At 37.7% G+C, this 18287-nt stretch overlaps 1 protein-coding gene across 4 annotated transcripts in view; it reads left to right on the top strand.

Annotated features, from left to right (window-relative positions):
• RANBP17 (RAN binding protein 17) overlaps window positions 1–18287 on the top strand; it is a 307210-nt gene that overhangs the window by 218145 nt on the left and 70778 nt on the right. For all 4 annotated transcript variants that reach the window (XR_009007183.1, XM_057541105.1, XM_057541106.1 and 1 more), the window contains 3 exons: window positions 2944–3007; window positions 3099–3207; window positions 16222–16325. Coding sequence is in view for 3 of the 4 variants with exons in the window: in XM_057541105.1 (XP_057397088.1) it covers window positions 2944–3007; window positions 3099–3207; window positions 16222–16325 (277 nt within the window). In the remaining variant the exon portion in view is untranslated. The remainder of the gene's footprint in view (window positions 1–2943; window positions 3008–3098; window positions 3208–16221; window positions 16326–18287) is intronic.

The raw sequence follows: 18287 nt of genomic DNA on the forward strand, positions 1-18287 counted from the left end.
ATCTTTAAAATCAAATGGATATGAGATAGCCTAGTGAAAAGAGCTTAGACTTTCAAGTCACACAGACCTTTGAACTTTGGATTTGAATCTTGGCTCTACCATTTATAAGTTCCATGTGGGACCTTTATTAAGTTCTCTTACTCTACTGGACTTCTACTACTGCTGTTACTGTTAACCACCATTACCACGTGTACTGTTATAAACTGTTGTCAACAGGCCTCTGAAATCTAACCTGGTACTGCCACCCAACTAAAATGGTGCAACTTACAAGAACCCTAGTCTCTTAGAGAAGAATGAAGATTATAATGATGATGTATCCATTTACCTTTTTAAAAAAATTACAGATCCTCTTAAGGACCATAACTAGCTTTGAATTGAATTCCTATAGGGGAATATAAATATTCAGATGAACGCTCATTTTTTTCTTTATTGAAAAAAGTTAAAAAATTCACTCTTAATCTTTTTTTTTTTTTCTTTAGAAGGTAATTAAAAGGCCGTGAGGCTGGCCTTGGTACAAAGTGCACAGATGCAATTCTGCAGAAAATGTGTCTTTGGCATATGAGATTCTTCCTGTAAATGTTCTGTTTATTGCTACCATAAATATTCTATTGTCAAAACATGACTTGCTGTTTATTAGCAGCACTGACAGGAAGATTCCTATTAATGGCAGCATTCTTATTACCCATAGACCCTGTCACTTTTAACTTTGCAATTGTAAGAGAATTGTATTTGGTAATTACTTAAGATATTTCTTAGCTTATTGATCCCCACCCCTGTTTAACCGAGTGACGTTTGAGTGGCAATTCTTCTACTCAGTGATTTACACTGGAAAAAATCATCAAATCTGCATCTTTGTAAGCAGGGAAAGACTTGCTACCTATCAGCCCTGATCTTGTTTCAACCTTCCAGAAACACATAGTGCATCGAGCACCCACTGAGAGCAGTGTACTGAGGAAAATGCATACATGCGGCCACTGCCCTTAGAAAGTTTACAGTATAATATACAAATAAGCAAAATATACAGTTGCTTACTGTGCAACTGGAATGGGTTGCCTTAGAGTCAGAGGGGCTTGAATGTAAATCATCCTAATTGCCTGTCTTTTGGAAAGTTTTATTTCATTGTTTGAGTTTGTTTCCTCATTTGAAAAATAGAATCTATCTCATGGGATTGTGAGAATTAACCTTGCAAGTATTAAGCATTCTTTAAATGTTCATTCTCTGCTTCTTTTTTTTTAAAAATTTTATTAATTAATTAATTTATTTATTTATTTATGGCTGTGTTGGGTCTTCGTTTCTGTGCGAGGGCTTTCTCTAGTTGCGGCAAGTGGGGGCCACTCTTCATCGCGGTGCGCGGGCCTCTCTTGTTGCGGAGCACAGGCTCCAGACGCGCAGGCTCAGTAGTTGTGGCTCACGGACCTAGTTGCTCCGCGGCACGTGGGATCTTCCCAGACCAGGGCGCGAACCCGTGTCCCCTGCATTAGCAGGCAGATTCTCAACCACTGCGTCACCAGGGAAGCCCTCATTCTCTGCTTCTTTGTATCTCCTCTCTCATTTACAGTTAGCAAAGACATTTGCATCATCTGATCCTTACACCAGTCCTCACAACCCAAGATAACTTGGGTATATCCTCTTTTGCTGAAGAGGAAAACTAAGGCTAAGAGTCGCTGAGTATAGTACTCAGACTCTCATCCAGCTGATTGAATGGTATAGTCAAGCTGAAAGCCCAGGTTTCCTAACTTTTGTTGCAGTGCATTTTCTACTCTTTTACACCCACACCTGAGTGACTAAAATTTTAAATTAGGCTTATCAGCCCCACTGTACAGAGTTAATATACATCTGCATTTGGGGATGATGTGAAGGAAAAGAGCCAGTGTTTTCATTGGGACATAAATGGAACCATGTAAGATTATTACGGCTTGAAGAAAGGTGTGAGTAAGTATGTAGGGAATGCCCAAGAGGTGCCCTAGCTAGAGTAGGAGACACATGACTAGAAAACACTTAGGGTAAACCCTAAGTAAGAGCAGAGGGTGTCTGTGTCCTGAATAGATGTTCTTAGAACCCACTTCAGCCCTTCTTTGATGATGGCATTAACCAGAAATTATTTAGGCTTTGAGATCATGTTTGTGATTTTTCAACTCTATTCTCATTCTGAGTTGAACTGTTCAGGTGATAATGTGGTACAGTAGAAAGAACACAGCCTTTGTAATCAAACCTCAGGTCAAATGTCAGCACTCTAAGTCCACAGATGTGTAATCTTGGGCAAGTAACTTAATTTCTCTGAGCTTCTGTTTTCTTATCCACAGATTAGACATAATAAATAATATTTAACAATGTAATTATGAAGATTAGGTGGGTTAACAAATATAAAATACCTTACAACTAGTAGGCACTTGAAAAATGTTAGGCCCTTTAAACCTGTCCTTCAATACTTGAGGACATGCAATCTGCTACATTCTCCTAATTGTATTCTGATTTTCTTCATCTAAAACAGAACTTCTTTAGATTTCTACTAACTGAGCTCATGTTTCTTAGAACTGAATAATTTTCTCTTTCTTGATAGCCTATTATGGATCTTTCATAATTATTTTTTATAAAATAATATTAAGTGAAAAGAAGTTCCAAGTTACACCCAAAATGTAAAAAGGGTCAGTTTTAATTTTCTACTATCAAGGCTTTAATAGTAAAGTTTTTGTCTTAATTATAAAAGTCATTCTTCCTTTCCATAACTAGAATATGTATAAGATAGGAAAAGTAATTGCACTGGTTAATAATGGATTATCATTCTTAACAGAATGGAAGGCATTTCTATAGGAATAATACTCTTTAGAAAAAATATTTTTTCTTCATAAATAGAAACTGATGCCATTATAGTTCAGTTATTTTTTGATCTATTACTTATTGATAAGACAATTGTATTTCCCCAGATTCCTTAACTTCTATTACCTATATCCTTTTAAAAAAACTTGTGAAGATAGATGCCGTGAAATTCATGTTAAAAAATCACACGGTGAGTCTTATTTCCTTTAATTAATGACTAGAGTTTTCCGGGTAGTTTAGATAAAGCTTAGTAACTTTGGATGCTCTCTTGCTTTCATCAGAGTGAACACTTCCCCTTTCTTGGCATCAGTGACAGTTACAGTCTCAGTGACTTCAGGTGCCGAACAACCTTCTACACAGCCCTCACTCGTCTTCTGATGGTAGATCTAGGTAAGGTTAAGAATTTAAGCTTAATTAATAAGGGGTCAACAGTATACTTGTGTGAATGAAGAAGTGTCATATTTGTGAGTACCGCATTTAACTTATTGGAATTTGCCATCTTTGACAGTTTTCTACAACTTTCCAAGATTTGAGCATTCACTTGTTAGCATTAGAGCCAAAAGGCAAATTTTTGTATATAAGGTGGTGTTTTTCACTTCAAATAGTACTTGTATTAACTCTTTACTTCAAAACTGATTTTCTGGGTATCCTTTGATCCATTAATTGTACTGCTACAAAATCAAAGAATAATCATAAATACAGAAAAGCTTTATAAACAAGGAGTTTCTTTGTAATGCCATTTAATCTAGAAAAAAAATGGCAATGATGTAAATGTCCAACAACAGGGAATTATAAAATTATGGCATATCTACTTGATGGAATAATCTGTAGTCATTAAAAATTATGACTTGAAGACAAAGTAATACATGAAGTTTTATGTTATAATATTAAGCAAAAAAGTAAGCTATTGAACTGTACAAATGATTAAGAGCATGCCCATTGGGAGGGAAAAAACAACGCATCAAAAAAAAAAGCTTAAATGAAATTCTTCAAAAATGTTAAATGTTGTCTTTGAGTAGTGCACTATAGGTGACTTTTCCTCATTTCTGGTTATTTGAAATTTTCCTTACTGTATTACTTTTCTAATGGGAAAAATTAGCTTGTTTTTGTTTCATTGAAAAGCTGAAGTTAGCCAGAAGTATCCACAGGTAGATAGCTAGCTACCTTAAAATGGGCACTTAAGCCTCTCTGTGTTGAGCACGTTGTTCTGGATTCCCATTTTCCCCCATGTTTGGATACTGCAGGTTAAATTAATCGGTTTATAGACATATGAGAGAATTCAATCAATGACAATATGATATCATCCTTAGAAAATGTAAGACTGGTGATACTTTTTCTTCCTTTCTCTTGCAATGTATTAATTGATCTATCAACTTAAACATGATTTTTTTTAAAACATGATCATACATAAGGAAAAGGGATAAATAATTTCATTTTGTATGTAAAAGGCATTGACCCTTGTAATGGAAAGGTGACTAAACCCTTCTCTGCTCCATATGTATGTTATTTTCATGCATTTCAACAGAATAAGTCACCAGAAAGACAAACAGCCAAAAGTTGAGAAAAATACAACTAGAATGACTAAGGAGCTTAGTGGGATTGATTTCTAAAGAAAGATTAAAAGAACCATGTATGTAAAACTTGGCTAAGTGACAAGTAGAGCTTGAGGCAAAGAAAACTGTCTATAAATATTTGAAGAGTGTAAACCAGGCATGCAAAACCCAATCATCTGCTACCTTAGGCAAATGGAGGATCTGAGTGACAGCTTTGCATGCTGCACACTGGCCTGTATTACCTCTCAGCTGCTGCCTTGGAGAGCAGAAGAGCATCCCAGGCTCTTTGTCATCGTCCTCCATAATCATTTAGAGAGCACCCTGTGCTGAGGTCTGAGGGCAAGACAAAGACCAGTCAGGCATACTGGCCCCTGCCCTCAAGGAGCTAGCCTTCTTGCTTTCCCTGTTGTCCAAGCATTAAAGGAGATAGTAACACCCTTGTCTAGACTTAATTTGTTTACTAAGCCTTAAAAATGCTCTTTTAATGACCTGTCAAACAGAGTGAAAGAAGCAGGGAGACCAAAGTTAAACAGAACTAGCTAAAGGAAATTTCCTAGAAGGAGGTTCATGTCACGCACATCTTCAGGACCTGGAAATGGAATGAGTCAAGATCCTTTTTTGTACGGCCATTATGGACAAAAGGAGCCCTCATAAATCTGTGGTAGCTTAAACAACAGGATAGCACTGTCAGTATTTACAGCACTACTGCACTTATCTTTGCATTGATAATTGATAGTCATGATGATGCCCAGAAAGACCCTGCATTGCACGCTGCCTTTTTGAAGACTACTTTTATTTAGTATTGCTTAATGTAAACTGTGAGGTATGAGAAACTGAAGTAAAAATATGTAATTGAATAATAGGGTTTTATTAGGTTTTGCACGATTAGATTCCTTTGAAATATTTAACCCAAGAACATATAAAGTATAAATTGAAATTTTTTGGTTCAGAGCTTTTTTTTAAAGGTAAATATCTGTTACACTGAAAGCAGTTTTTAGATACCTTGGGAAAAAGGAAAGACAGGCTGTGTGGAAGTACCTGGTACATGGTAGATGCTCAATGTAAGTAAATTGAATCTGGGAATAGATAAAAGTAAAAACAGTAGCAGCTACACTCATGGAACTTGTACACTGTTTGAAAAGAAACTTTTTTATTTATTAGTGTTTTTCACTTTTAAAAATAAACGTGTATGGTAAGCATCAAGTGATGATTTGTGGTATATATTATCAGAGCTTCCTTCCCCTGTTACGAACCAGAGTTGCTCTTCTTCCCAAAATATGTTGAGCTCCTTTAGGGTATAGACTTTGCCTTCTTCATATTTTCTAGTACCAATCCCAGTATCTCTACACTGTAGGTGCTCAGTTAGTATTTGGCGAATGAATGACACACAAGTATACTGTAACCAGAATGCCATAATCATGGCTCCTGAAATCAGCTCAGCCTGCTGTGTTCTCTCTGGGAGTAGTCTGATCATTGGGCTCTCCAAGAAAAAAATCAAGTGGCTGATTACTTTCGCAAGTGATTAGCTACACTTGGCCACTCTTGTGCTCGATTAGTCACTTGTTGCTCTCTGTTCAAGTTATTACTTTACAGACAATCATTTGTTGAGTGCTGCTGAACACAGTTTTATTATTTGAAGCCTTGTCTCACAAACTAGATTGACTGGATGTTGCTGTCAGAATTCCTATATAGATGGCTCTATAGTTTTCTATTGGGTGTTCACTGTCATGGAAACAAGGAAAGAAGAGGTAGTGATGTTGTCAAAAGAAGCACAGATCCATGTATTAAGTGAGAGAAATACTAGATCATGAGAATTCTTCTCAAATTAAACAAGTTTGAAGAGGAACTTTTTATATCAGTGATTTTTTTTTTTTGTAAGAATCACATAGAAAAAACATCTAACCAGCCTGCTTGCAAAGCATTGGATGTGATTCTTGGATTGAAATATAAAGCATATTCTAATTGAATCCTACAAAAGAAATTGAATATGCTTTGTGTATAAGCCCTGCACATTGGAGTGATTAAAAAAGGTGAAGAAATTGGGTGTCACATTAATTGCTATTTACTTTGAAATGCATTTTGGTTTCTATTCAATAATTTGTACTTTGTATGAATTTAATTAGAGGCTATGTGCCCCAGGTTGTATTTCAGATTAAAATGGGGGGGAGGGTGTTGACAATAAACAGTTGTACCACTTTATCAAATTGCTCCTTGGCTAAACTAGATGAAATGTTCACTTGTATAAAGAACAGAATTGAAAGCATTTCATCGTCAGAATGATGATGTTTCATGTTGGCCACGTATTTTTTGTATTCTAAGAAATTATAAAAATTAATGCAGGGCTTCCCTGGTGGCGCAGTGGTTAAGAATCCGCCTGCCAATGCAGGGGACACGGGTTCGAGCCCTGGTCAGGGAAGATCCCACATGCCGCGGAGCAACTAAGGCCGTGCGCGACAACTACTGAGCCTGCGCTGTAGGGCCCGCGAGCCACAACTACTGAAGCCCACGCTCCTAGAGCCCGTGCTCCGCAACAAGAGAAGCCACCGCAATGAGAAGCCCGTGCACCGCAACGAAGAGTAGCCCCCGCTTGCCGCAACTAGAGAAAAGCCTGCACGCAGCAACAAAGACCCAACGCGGCCAAAAATAAATTAATTAATTTTTTAAAAAAAGAGAGAGAGAGAAAGAAAAAAAAATTAATGCAAAAAAATCCCTTCATGAGATAGCATACATACAGGAGAAAATAGTGACTGACCAAGAATCACTTAAAGTTCCCAAGGTTATTTTTAAATTAACTTTGTCAATCTAATAAACTAAAGGAAAGATAGTATTACCCAAGTCAGTAAATGGTGAACAGCTCCAGGGAGCTGTTCAGTGTAAAATACTTGAATAAATAAAAACCTTCTATTTTGTTTAATTTGAATGGAGGTGATTCAGTTGACAAATATTGCAGAGGGGAAGTGTGGGAAAGAGCTACAACAAAGCATTTTGTTTTGTAGAGAACTAAATATTGTTAGTTGCAAATTAAGTTTTTACCAACCACAGATTTAGAATTGCTCGGTGTCATAGTTTATTTTCCTTGGACATTTTATGATTGCACCTTATCTTGAACTACTCAGATGAGAAGCATGTTGATGGGATCTGAGTAGTACCTTCCTCAGATATTCAAACTCTAACAAGCAGTCATACTTTTAATGATCACGGGGATACTAATATTAAAATGGTGTTTATAGACATTAAGAGAGAGTCTCTCTTTAGGGATGAAGGTAGCATAGTATCCATCTACTTTTGTGGCTTATAATAGGTAATTGGCACCTGAAGATACCTCTAGCTTAAATTTGAAAAATTTTAAATAGCAAGTAAATGACTTGAATAAAAAGGGAAGAGTATTCTAGAAATAGCTACTAAAGATAGAAGTAAAAATACGCTGAGGAAAGAAACTTCCTTTTCTTTATTAATAATAACTAACGTTTGTTTACAAAGTTATAGTTTGCAGACCACTTTGACATACATTTTCCTATTTGATCTTCAGGACAGCCCACATGAAATAGGTATTATTGCATTGTTTATCCGTTAGAAAAGTGAGGTAGGGAGAGATTAAGTGACTTGCGGAAGGTCAGTCATATAACTTGTAGCCCTCTGACCACATATTCTCATTCACTTCTGCTAAACTGTTACTTTGCCTTTCACATTCTCAATCAATTAGGCAGTGTAACTTTTTCTTCTTCATTTGTATTTGAACTATTTGGACTGAATGATTGATTTGAGGTTCCGGCAGGGGCAGTGAGAAGAAGGGAGAAGGGATTACTTTCCAAACTTCTATCAAACAAATAAGATTCATGTTTATTATTTGTATATTACAGTTCTGTGGTCAGTGAAAGTCAAATGTAGTTTTTGAAATTTGTTCTTATGTCTAATAATTGGCTAAAGCATATTTCTTCTCATGGAAAAAAGAACACAGAGGTAGATATCCCAGGAGGATTTAGAAAGTGAGAAGCTTGATCAGAAATAGCTGATGTTCTGATAAATAGGAAGAATACATCAATATATCACCTGTGTCCATGACTTGGCACAGACTATCTGGAAAATAGACATTTGGTGGGGGGAGGGGAAGTGGGCAATAGGGTAAAAAAGCAGCTGGAAATACTTAGAATCTGTAATGAGATAATTAAGACTAATTAGCTGGCCCTGTAGGCAGAAAGCAGCCCATTAAGTCCAGATCCAGTGTTAATAACTTACCTGGTTTTGAGGGTAGAGAGTCCAGAGCACCCCAGGGAATGAGATGCTTCAGGGATGAAACTTTGAGGATAGGTTTGCTAGAAAAGGAGTAAGTAGTCTGCAGTAGGCAGTGTATTTTTCTTCTGGGAACTAAAATAAACATTCTGGTTCCCTAGGGAGAGGAATTAAAGGGTGCCTCAATTTTCTCATCTATTAAATGGAGATATCTACTTTGAAGAGCTGTCATGTGGCTTAAATAAGATAAACATGTGTGAAAGGGCCTGGAACAATTCCTTTCACAAAACAAGTACTCAGTATGTATTAATCATGACAGATATTTGATTAAATACACTGTTAGGGGCACTGACTGACACTGGGTCCTCAAAATGAGGCAGATCCAATACCCTTTACGCAGCTACTCTACCTTTAGAATTTGGGCTATTATTTTCCTGTAGAAGCAAGAGCTGATGACACTTCATGACTGATACTAAAACATCCTGCCCTGCCCAAAACCATAAGTTACTTCAAAGCCAGCTAAAACTCCTAGGCAGTTTAGAGGGAAACTGAAATGAAAACCAAATTTGGGCCCAAGTTAAATCTAGCTATGCACATTTCTCAAGCCTTTTTCTAATAGAAATTTATTTATTTTTATTTTTGGCTGCGTTGGGTCTTTGTTGCTGCACTTGGGCTTTCTCTAGTTGCGGCGAGCGGGGGCTACTGTTCGTTGCGGTGTGCAGGCTTCTCATTGTGGTGGCTTCTCTCGTTGCAGAGCACAGGCTCTAGGTGCGCAGGCTTCAGGCTTCAGTAGTTGTGGCTCGTGGGCTGAGTTGCTCCGCGGCATGTGGGATCTTCCTGGACCAGGGCTCAAACCCGTGTCCCCTGCATTGGCAGGCGGATTCTCAACCACTGCACCGCCAGGGAAGCCCCTCTAATAGAACTTTAGAAGTGCTATCCTAATAAAGTGCTGGGGAACAGCAGATGATATGGGCCTAGACCTGCAGAAGTCACTGGCTCTTACGAGATTACCCATTGGTACTTGGTTTTAAACGGGTTACAGTTGTCCCTCAGTATACACAGGGGCTTAGTTCCAGGACACCCCGCCCCCCCATACCAAAATTTGCATTTGCTCAAGTCCCTTATATAAAATGTCGTAGTTTTGCAAATAACCTACACACATCCTCCCGTATACTTTCAGTCATCTCTAGGTTAATTATAATACCTAATACGATGTAAATGCTAGGTAAATAGTTGCCAGCCATGGCAGATTCAAGTTTTGCTTTTTGGAACTTTCTAGAATTTTTTTTTCCTGAATATTTCTGGTCTCTGGTAGGTTGAATCTGAGGATGTGGAACTTATGGATATGGAGGGTCAGCTGTATTTTCTTCACTCACTGTCTCTGTATCTCCTTGTTTGCCTCTCCTCTTAATTCTCATTAAGAGCTTCATGGCATTAGACCTGATCTTTACTGATGTATTAGTTTCCTATTACTATTTTAACAAATTACCACAAACTTAATGGCTTAAATATTACAGGTTTATTATTTTGTAATTCTGGGGGTCGGAAGTCCCAAATGGGTCTCATTGGGCTAAAATCAAGGTATTAGCAGGGCAGTGTTCCTTTCTGGAGGCTCTGAGGAAGAATCTGTCCCCTTGCCTTTTGCAACTTAAGGTTACCTGCTTTCCTTGGCTCATGGCCCCCTTTTCCAAGATTGGTCAAATTCTTCTCATGCTGCCATCTCTCTGATTTTCCCCTTCTGCTTCTCTCTAACACTTTCACGGACCTTTGCGATTACATTGGACCCACCTGGATAACCCAGAATAATCTTGTATTTTTAAGTCAGTTGATTGCAACCTTAATTCTCCTTTGTCATATAACCTAGCATACTCACAGATTCCAAGGATTAGGATGTAGACATCTTTGGAGGGCCATTATTCAGCCTACTATACTGACCTATCACTAATATCGAAGTATTTCACACGATACATATCGTACAATAAATCCTCAGTAACTGTTGGCTACCATCATTTATTACTACTTGCTTCTCCTTGGCCACTCCCCCAACCCCCCAGTAACCCAGCTGAAATTAGCATTTGAATTTGAGGAAATGAGAAGTTGCACTGTTTACATTTAAGGGGGGGAGGTGGGAAGCAAACCCAGATTTTTGGTGGTGGTGGTTTTGGGGGGGCGGTGACATTCTCATACCATAAAATTCATCCTGTGAAAGTGTATAATTCAGTGGTATTCAGAATATTCACAAGGTGTGCAACTGTCACCATTATCTGATTCCATAATATGTTCATCACCCCAGAAAGAAAGCCTGTACCTTAAAGTAGTCACTCCTCATTACCCCTACCCCCAGCTCCTGGCAGCCACTAATCTACTATCTGTCTCTATGGATTTGCCCATTCTAGACATTAAGTGTGAGTGGAATCATATAATATGTGACCTTTGTATCTGGCTTCTTTCATGTACCATAATGTTTTTGAGGCTTATCCATATTTTAGCATACATCAGTACTTCATTTCTTTTTCTGGCTGACTAATATTCCATTGTACAGATATACCACATTTTGTTTATCCATTTATCAGTTGATGAACAGTTGGGTTGTTTCCACCTTTTGGCTATTATGATAATGATGCTCTGAGCATTCGTATGTTAAGTTTTTGTATGGACATATGCTTTCAGTTCTCTTGGGCATATACCTAGGAATAAAACTGCTGGGTCATATGACAACTCTATGTTTAACTTTTTGACTAACTACCAAACTGCTTTCCACAGTGGCTGCATCATATTATATTGGCTTCACCATTATACATTCCCACCAACCTAGATTTTAAGTTATACAAAATAACAAATGAAGTGTCCTACAAATAAAATATCTGAGAGCCAACATACTAAAATAGTTACTATTTGTATTTTAATGTGACTTCTCTGAAGGAAAAAAAATTGAAATTCATAAAATGAATAACTTTTCTGTTGAATCAGATCCTCAGAAATCCAGTAGAGGGGATTTAGCTTTGGGTTTTCCCTAAAAGCTGATGTCAGTTACAGATTGGCACTTGCCGTTGGCACTTGCCATCTACCTCTACAAGGATTAAATCATGAGCTGCTGCAGCTGCTGACTTTCAACAGCCCCTGAAAGGAGTTCAAGGTGGAGAGCAGAGATGAGGCGCTCTGTGCACTGGAAAAAACTGGCAGAACAGGTCTTCAGATAGTTAGATATTTTCAGGAGACAATTTTATGAGCCCAATTCTTGTATCTCCTCATATCTAGAAAAGCACTAAAATCCTTCATGGTGACGTCTGCTCCTTGTGACTAGCAGTAACCTTCACAAGACTGGCAAAAACCTTCTGCAAAAAATATGTGTTTGATTGCATGTGCTCCCCCTTCACCAAAATCACATGTATACTGACCTTACCCCCAACCTCTTTAGGGCAGTTTCTCAGAGCTATCTGAAATGCTGTCTCCTGGACTGTAGTCCTCATTTTGCCCCAAATAAAACATAACTCGCAATTCTCACGTTGTGCATTTTTTTAAGTCGACACTGAGGAATATTATTTTTATCTATGCATGACTGAGAACTTAAGATGTTACGTTAGTATTTACTTTCTGATGCCAATGAAAATAGTAGCCTATAAATTGGCACTTCACCCTCAAATTATACTGGTGTCTGGGCCCTCGTCTTGTTAGAAAAAAAAAACTGGCAGCTTCCATTATTATTCATAAAATGATCACATGTAGATTTGGCATACTAAATATAATATATGACTGCATACTTGAATGTAAAGTTGTAAGAGCACATGTTTTCTCTTTTCGTATCAGAAACAGTAAATGATACCTCCGTGGGTAATACAAATGAGGAAAAAATCCTTAATAGATATTGTATAAAGTTGTTTGCATGAGATAAAAAAAAATGACCAGTTTTCTAGCTTAGATGATACAACATATCACATTACAGTAATAGGAACAGTGCTAACTGAAACATAAACATTTTTATAGGAATAAGGCACCAGTGTCTCTCGTTTGCCTACCTTAAACTCAAGTGATTGCTGAGGAATTCCTTTCTCCTCACCAGAACCAAGCTAATTGTAATTGTTCTTCACCCTCTTCTGACTTCATGCAACTGCAAAGTCAAGATTTTGTGACCCTGACTTCAGTCCCTACCTCTGACACCTTCCACCCCATCAGAGACATGGGGGGAGGAACATGAAGTTGGGGGGTAAAGCAGAACTAATTGGAGACCCTGGTTCACTGACATTTACCAGGCAGAGGATGTTGGACAAACAACTTAACTCCTTCAACCTCTCTGTTCACATGTAAAATGAAGGAAATCATCATACTAGTTTACAGGATTGTTGTGACTGGTAATGACTTACAACAGTGCTTTGAAGGTAGTAAGAGCTACATAGGTGTTTGTTAAGTAAATTAAGTACCACATTCATTGACTGCACATAAAAAGTACTCAAGAAATAACTACTGTTATTCAGTCACTACACAAATATTACTTGACCACCAGACCCTCCTCTAGGCACTGGGGATACAGTCGTGATCAAAACAGACCAAGTTCCTTCTCCAAGGAGCTTACATTCTAGTAGGAAAGACAATGAATAAATATATAAATTAGTAGCCAGTCACAGTAAGCCCCATAAGAAAAGTGAAGTAGTTTGTGGGGTGGGAAAGTAGGTGAGGGGGGAGGGCACACACTGTGGTACTGTTTTAGAGTGGTCAGTGAAGTCCTTTCTGAGGAAGTGACATTTAAGTAGAATTGCCACTCACCTTGCTTTCTTTAGTATTTGCTCCTTGACTTCTACCTTCACATTTTGGTGACCTTCTCTTGTGCTCCTGATGTCCCTATTTGCCTCAAAATTTGTTTGAGGAAAGAGATGGAATCAGGAAGTTTTTTTGATCTGTAGCTCAGTATACTAAGGAAGGGTTTAAATGTTCAAGTTCTGAGTTTGTCTTTGTTCTGAGTAAACGTCCTTACCTTGCTCCCAGAGGACGGGTATTGGTCTGGCAACCTCGTGGTCACACTTTATTTGACCACCATAATCACCTCTGTTAAGTTCATGTTAAACTCAAAACAACAAAAATGCTCCTGGCTATCATTTATTAAGTGCCAGGCACTGAGCAAGGGGGCTTACAAGTGTTTTGCCATTTATCCTCACAGCTAACTTTATGAAGTAAATATTATGTCTCTTAATTACAGATGAGTGAAGAGACTTTATCCAAAAGCAGACAGCTAATAGTAGCAGAACCAGGATTCAAGCGTAGAACTTTCAAAGCATCCACTCTGTCTAGCACCCTTATCTGCCTGCAGTGATCATTATCACTGTTCTCATTAATTCCATACTAGAAGAGTAAAAGTACATGGTTTAAAATATAATGTATTATATATTTAAGGATTTGATGTTTGCTTCAGTTAGTAATTTTTCTATATTAGATATTAAGAAAATAAGGTATTTTTAAAATTTACCTTTAATTGAGCAACTACTTTTCACTCAAATACAGTATTTCCCTAATATGTACCAGGCACTGTTCTAGGTGCATCATCTATTTTTCCTGTGTTAAAACATTTAATATACACAATAATTCGCAAAGATAGGTATTTATCCTTATTTTATAGATGAGAAAACTGAGACACAAAGTGATCAGCTAAGTATCCAAAGTTAAACAGTACATGGTGGAGCCAGACACTGGGTCTGTTTATTGCAGGGGCTTAACCTACTTCATTCTCCTTCACAGAGAAATGAAAAGATGCAGTCTCGGTTCTCCAGAAGCAAAGCCAAAGATACTATCAGTGTAGGCTGATAGATCTAATAATTTACATATACACGTTATAAATTGTATCTCATTTAATCCCCACAGTAACCTTCATCAAATGGTGGTAGTGGTAGAATGATATAGGTGGTATTATTAAGTGTTAGTATTAGCTATCTGCTAAAATATCTGCCATTCACAGCAGACTGATAAATGCTATCTAAAGGATCAGACAAAGGTGAAGAATCAGACAAAATGCTGTGTGAGAACCCAAAGGGAGAAGGGGAATACTTGCAGTAGGATCTTAGTACTTGAAAGGGAGCTTAGCTCAGACATTAGGAACGCTATCATTTGACCTGGGCTTTGAAAAATAAAACTGGCTCCTATAAAGGTATCTAATGTTATCCACAGTTGACAGAGGGTGTATCTAAGAGGAGTAACTTGGTCGCATAGCTAGTTGACAGGGCAGGGATCATAATTTGGAGTCAAACATACTACCATTGCACCACGAGGTCACTATAATTTGGTTTACCTTCCCCTTCACCTAGCACCCTGATCCTTGTGTCAAACAGCATACTAGGAAAGACTCATTGGCCTTTTGACATCTCTTTCTGAAGAAAGCTAAGTCCCTGAATCTGTTGGACTCCAGAAACAAAGTATGTGAGGTTAAAGGGAAAAGAGAAGTCACAAAAGATCAGGGTCAGCCAGATCAGCCACTCCTTAAGAGTCAAAAGATCCTGATTCTGCCATTGATTTTCTGTGTATGTGGCCTTGGACCTCACTCTCCTTATCTGTAGAATAATATATAGGCCAGTGTTTCTCAAACACTTGCATGCATCTGAGTTACCTGGAGGGCTTCTTAAAACAAAAATTGCTGGATCTGGGATGAAACCCGGGATTTTATATCTAACGTGTTCCCAGGTGATGCTGATGCTGCTAGGTCAAGGACCAAACTTTGAGAACCACTGACCTCTTCTCTGAGATCTGGTTTCCTCTCTAATCCTCTATTTAAAAACTGCTAGCATAGAAATCAGGAGGTCTGGACAGTATAGTTACACCTCCAACTAAGTATGCTACCTTGAGCAAGTCGCTTAACATTTCTCTGCCTGTTTCTTCATCAGTAAAGTGGGACTCACAATTCCCTGTGGCATAGGATGAATGAGAAAACTTTCTCATTTGAAGGAAACCCCTTTTGAAAAGGATGAATTATCAATTGTGTAACATATCCATATGTTAAATGAAGATTCTACATTCAAAGTGAAAAAACAATAGAAAATGTCTCTTTTCCCCTTCTTATATAAAGAAAAAGAAGCTTATTGCAAAAGGAAGTGTACTCATGGAGAATGTACTTAAAATCCAAATGACCCATGAGGGACCCCATCCCCTTTGGAGATAAAAGTTTCCCTGACATCTATTTAACAAATTAATAAAAAAGAACATAAATAAAAGAGAATAATAACTTAGGGCTATCTGGGCACCTGAGTCTGTGAGCCCTTTAGGGCCTTGGCACCTAAAGAGAAAGGGAAAAAAGATCCTGTTCTCTGAGGCTTTGAAAGTGCCTTTCCTTGAGGCATTAGGGAAGCTCTGGGGGCCCTAAGAGCTGAAGGGCTGAGAAGCCTGGGGCATAAGTCTATTTGATCCAATAAAGAGCCAGGAAAAAAAATGGCTGGTAAGTAATTTTGCTATTTCATTTGGTGCAAAAGAGAAGGCAAAACACCAGAATATTCAATGAGCCAAAGCACAGAATGTGGTATGGATGTGAATGCAGGCTGACCCCTCCTCAAGAACGTTTCTAAGCCTGAATGAAGCACTGACTGTGGAGGCTAATGGACAGTAGCATGCATCTTAAACCGTGATGACCCTTTTGTTTTTCTGATAGGCGAAGATGAGGACGAATTTGAGAATTTCATGCTGCCTCTTACAGTCTCTTTTGAAACAGTGTTACAGATATTCAGTAACAACTTTAAACAAGAAGATGTAAAGGTGGGTTTGTTTCCGAACATGAGAAAAGACGATTTTGTTCATTCTAGGATGTATAGATTCAGAAAAAGGTCTGCATATTTGTGTGTGCTTTGTGCTTCATCAATCTTAAGTTCCCAATTGCATGTGTCTTTGAGTTTTACTTTTCATATAAGTACTTTTCTAGTTTCTTATACAAATGGACTTTGAGGTTATCGAATGATTTCAGATAGCTTATGGTTAGATGATGCATTTGTCTCTCGTGGCAGTATCTTTTAAAAGAACATTTCTCGTGGGTACACCACTTTAAACATCCCTATTCCCTCATCTACCCCGCACTGTATGTTTCAACATATTTATATGGAGGAATGCACAAATGTACACATGCTAAAATACTACATCTCTAAATATTTTTAAACAAGAATTTGTATAAATCAAGACTTTATTAAATGGCTAGGCATATATGTATAAATAGGAGCTGGTCTTGAAGTATTGCATTCTTAAACTGAACAAAGTGATTAGGATAACTGATAGCTAAATAAGGTTTTTATGTGCCTGTGGGAGCCATATTAGGATTGATTTGACAAGTCAGTTCAGCTGTGGCAACAGTCATACTATCTAAGACAACATTATGTTTTATTAGTAAAATCCTTAAGTGTAGCAAGCTGTTTGTGACAAAACAGCCCCATATTTTAATATGGGGAATGGGGAGCACAAGATCTGCTAAATAGGAATAACATCTTCTGAAATTCTAATGTATCAGGGCTGTATTAAATAGATTGACACTGGTTATTATTCTTAAAAGACTAATAAATATATACCGAGAATGTAGGCACCTTTGTTGGTGATACTTGAGTCATGTTTCATTGTTATTTGACATGTGTTGAAAATATTGACGGTCATTTTGCATGGCTCCTCTTCTCTCTACCAAAAAAAAAAAAAAATTAGCAGTAAGAAGCCAAATAGAAGAATGATGGCCTTTGGTGATTATTTAGTGTAATTCTTGTACTAAAAAATAATTAACCAAATACTATACCTTTTATTTTGACATAGAGTTTTTGAAATGAATGTTTATAACATGCAATAGTCATAGAATTTTTAAAACCAAAAAAGGATCTTAGAGATTTTCTTTGTGTTTATAGTGTTGCTGAAATTCTTCACCGGAGTTTCTACTCAGGTTAGCTGTATTTTTTAGATGTCTCCCAAATATTTTTAATGACCAAAAAAATCTTTGCAACTTTAAGGTGGTTATTGCTGCCCTTTTTATCAAAAAGAAGCCGTGAGGTTGAAAAACATTATCTGTATAAAAATTACATTTGTCTCATTTGAAGATTTCATTATACTCCAAGCCCGTTTTGATGTAATTCCATCTAGTTTGATAGAAACCATCTTCCTAGAGTCATTTTTAATGGAGTTCCAGTGATATATCCCTAAACCAGCAAGTTCTTAACGACCCTGGAAAGTGACTGCTTGATTACACTTTAACGGTATTTGCAAATAAAATCACAAGTAATTAAGGGGAAATCTCCAGGCTTTTGAGCAAGTTTGATGCATGATAACTGCCTGATTCAGCTTCATCTAGAGTAATGCTGTGTAGGCAACAGCTACTGAGATCAATAGCAACGTAATGATAGTGGCAGAATTAAGTGAGTAACCTGAGAACTGTGCCTCAGAATGCATGCAGCTGCCACGAACCAAGGCCACACAGTGCACTCCGTGCTTCCGTCCTAAATGTTCATCAAAAGACGCCCTGCAGGAAAATGGAGTTAGATGCTCTTTATTGCTGATCGTGTCTCTTGCCACATTTATCAGGGAAATTGGATTAGCAGTTGGCAGCTGCAGGTAGACAAGATTCTGCAGTGATTAAATATGCAGCTTGGCTGCATTTGTTGTGACAGACCTTTAGTAAATTCTACTGTAAGCACCATCTGTCTAATTTGTATAAAGAAAACTTGGTGCTTTAAGCTACCGATAAAGAACTAAATC

The sequence above is a fragment of the Balaenoptera acutorostrata genome, chromosome 2, assembly GCF_949987535.1.
Source record: "Balaenoptera acutorostrata chromosome 2, mBalAcu1.1, whole genome shotgun sequence".
NCBI lineage: Eukaryota > Metazoa > Chordata > Mammalia > Artiodactyla > Balaenopteridae > Balaenoptera > Balaenoptera acutorostrata.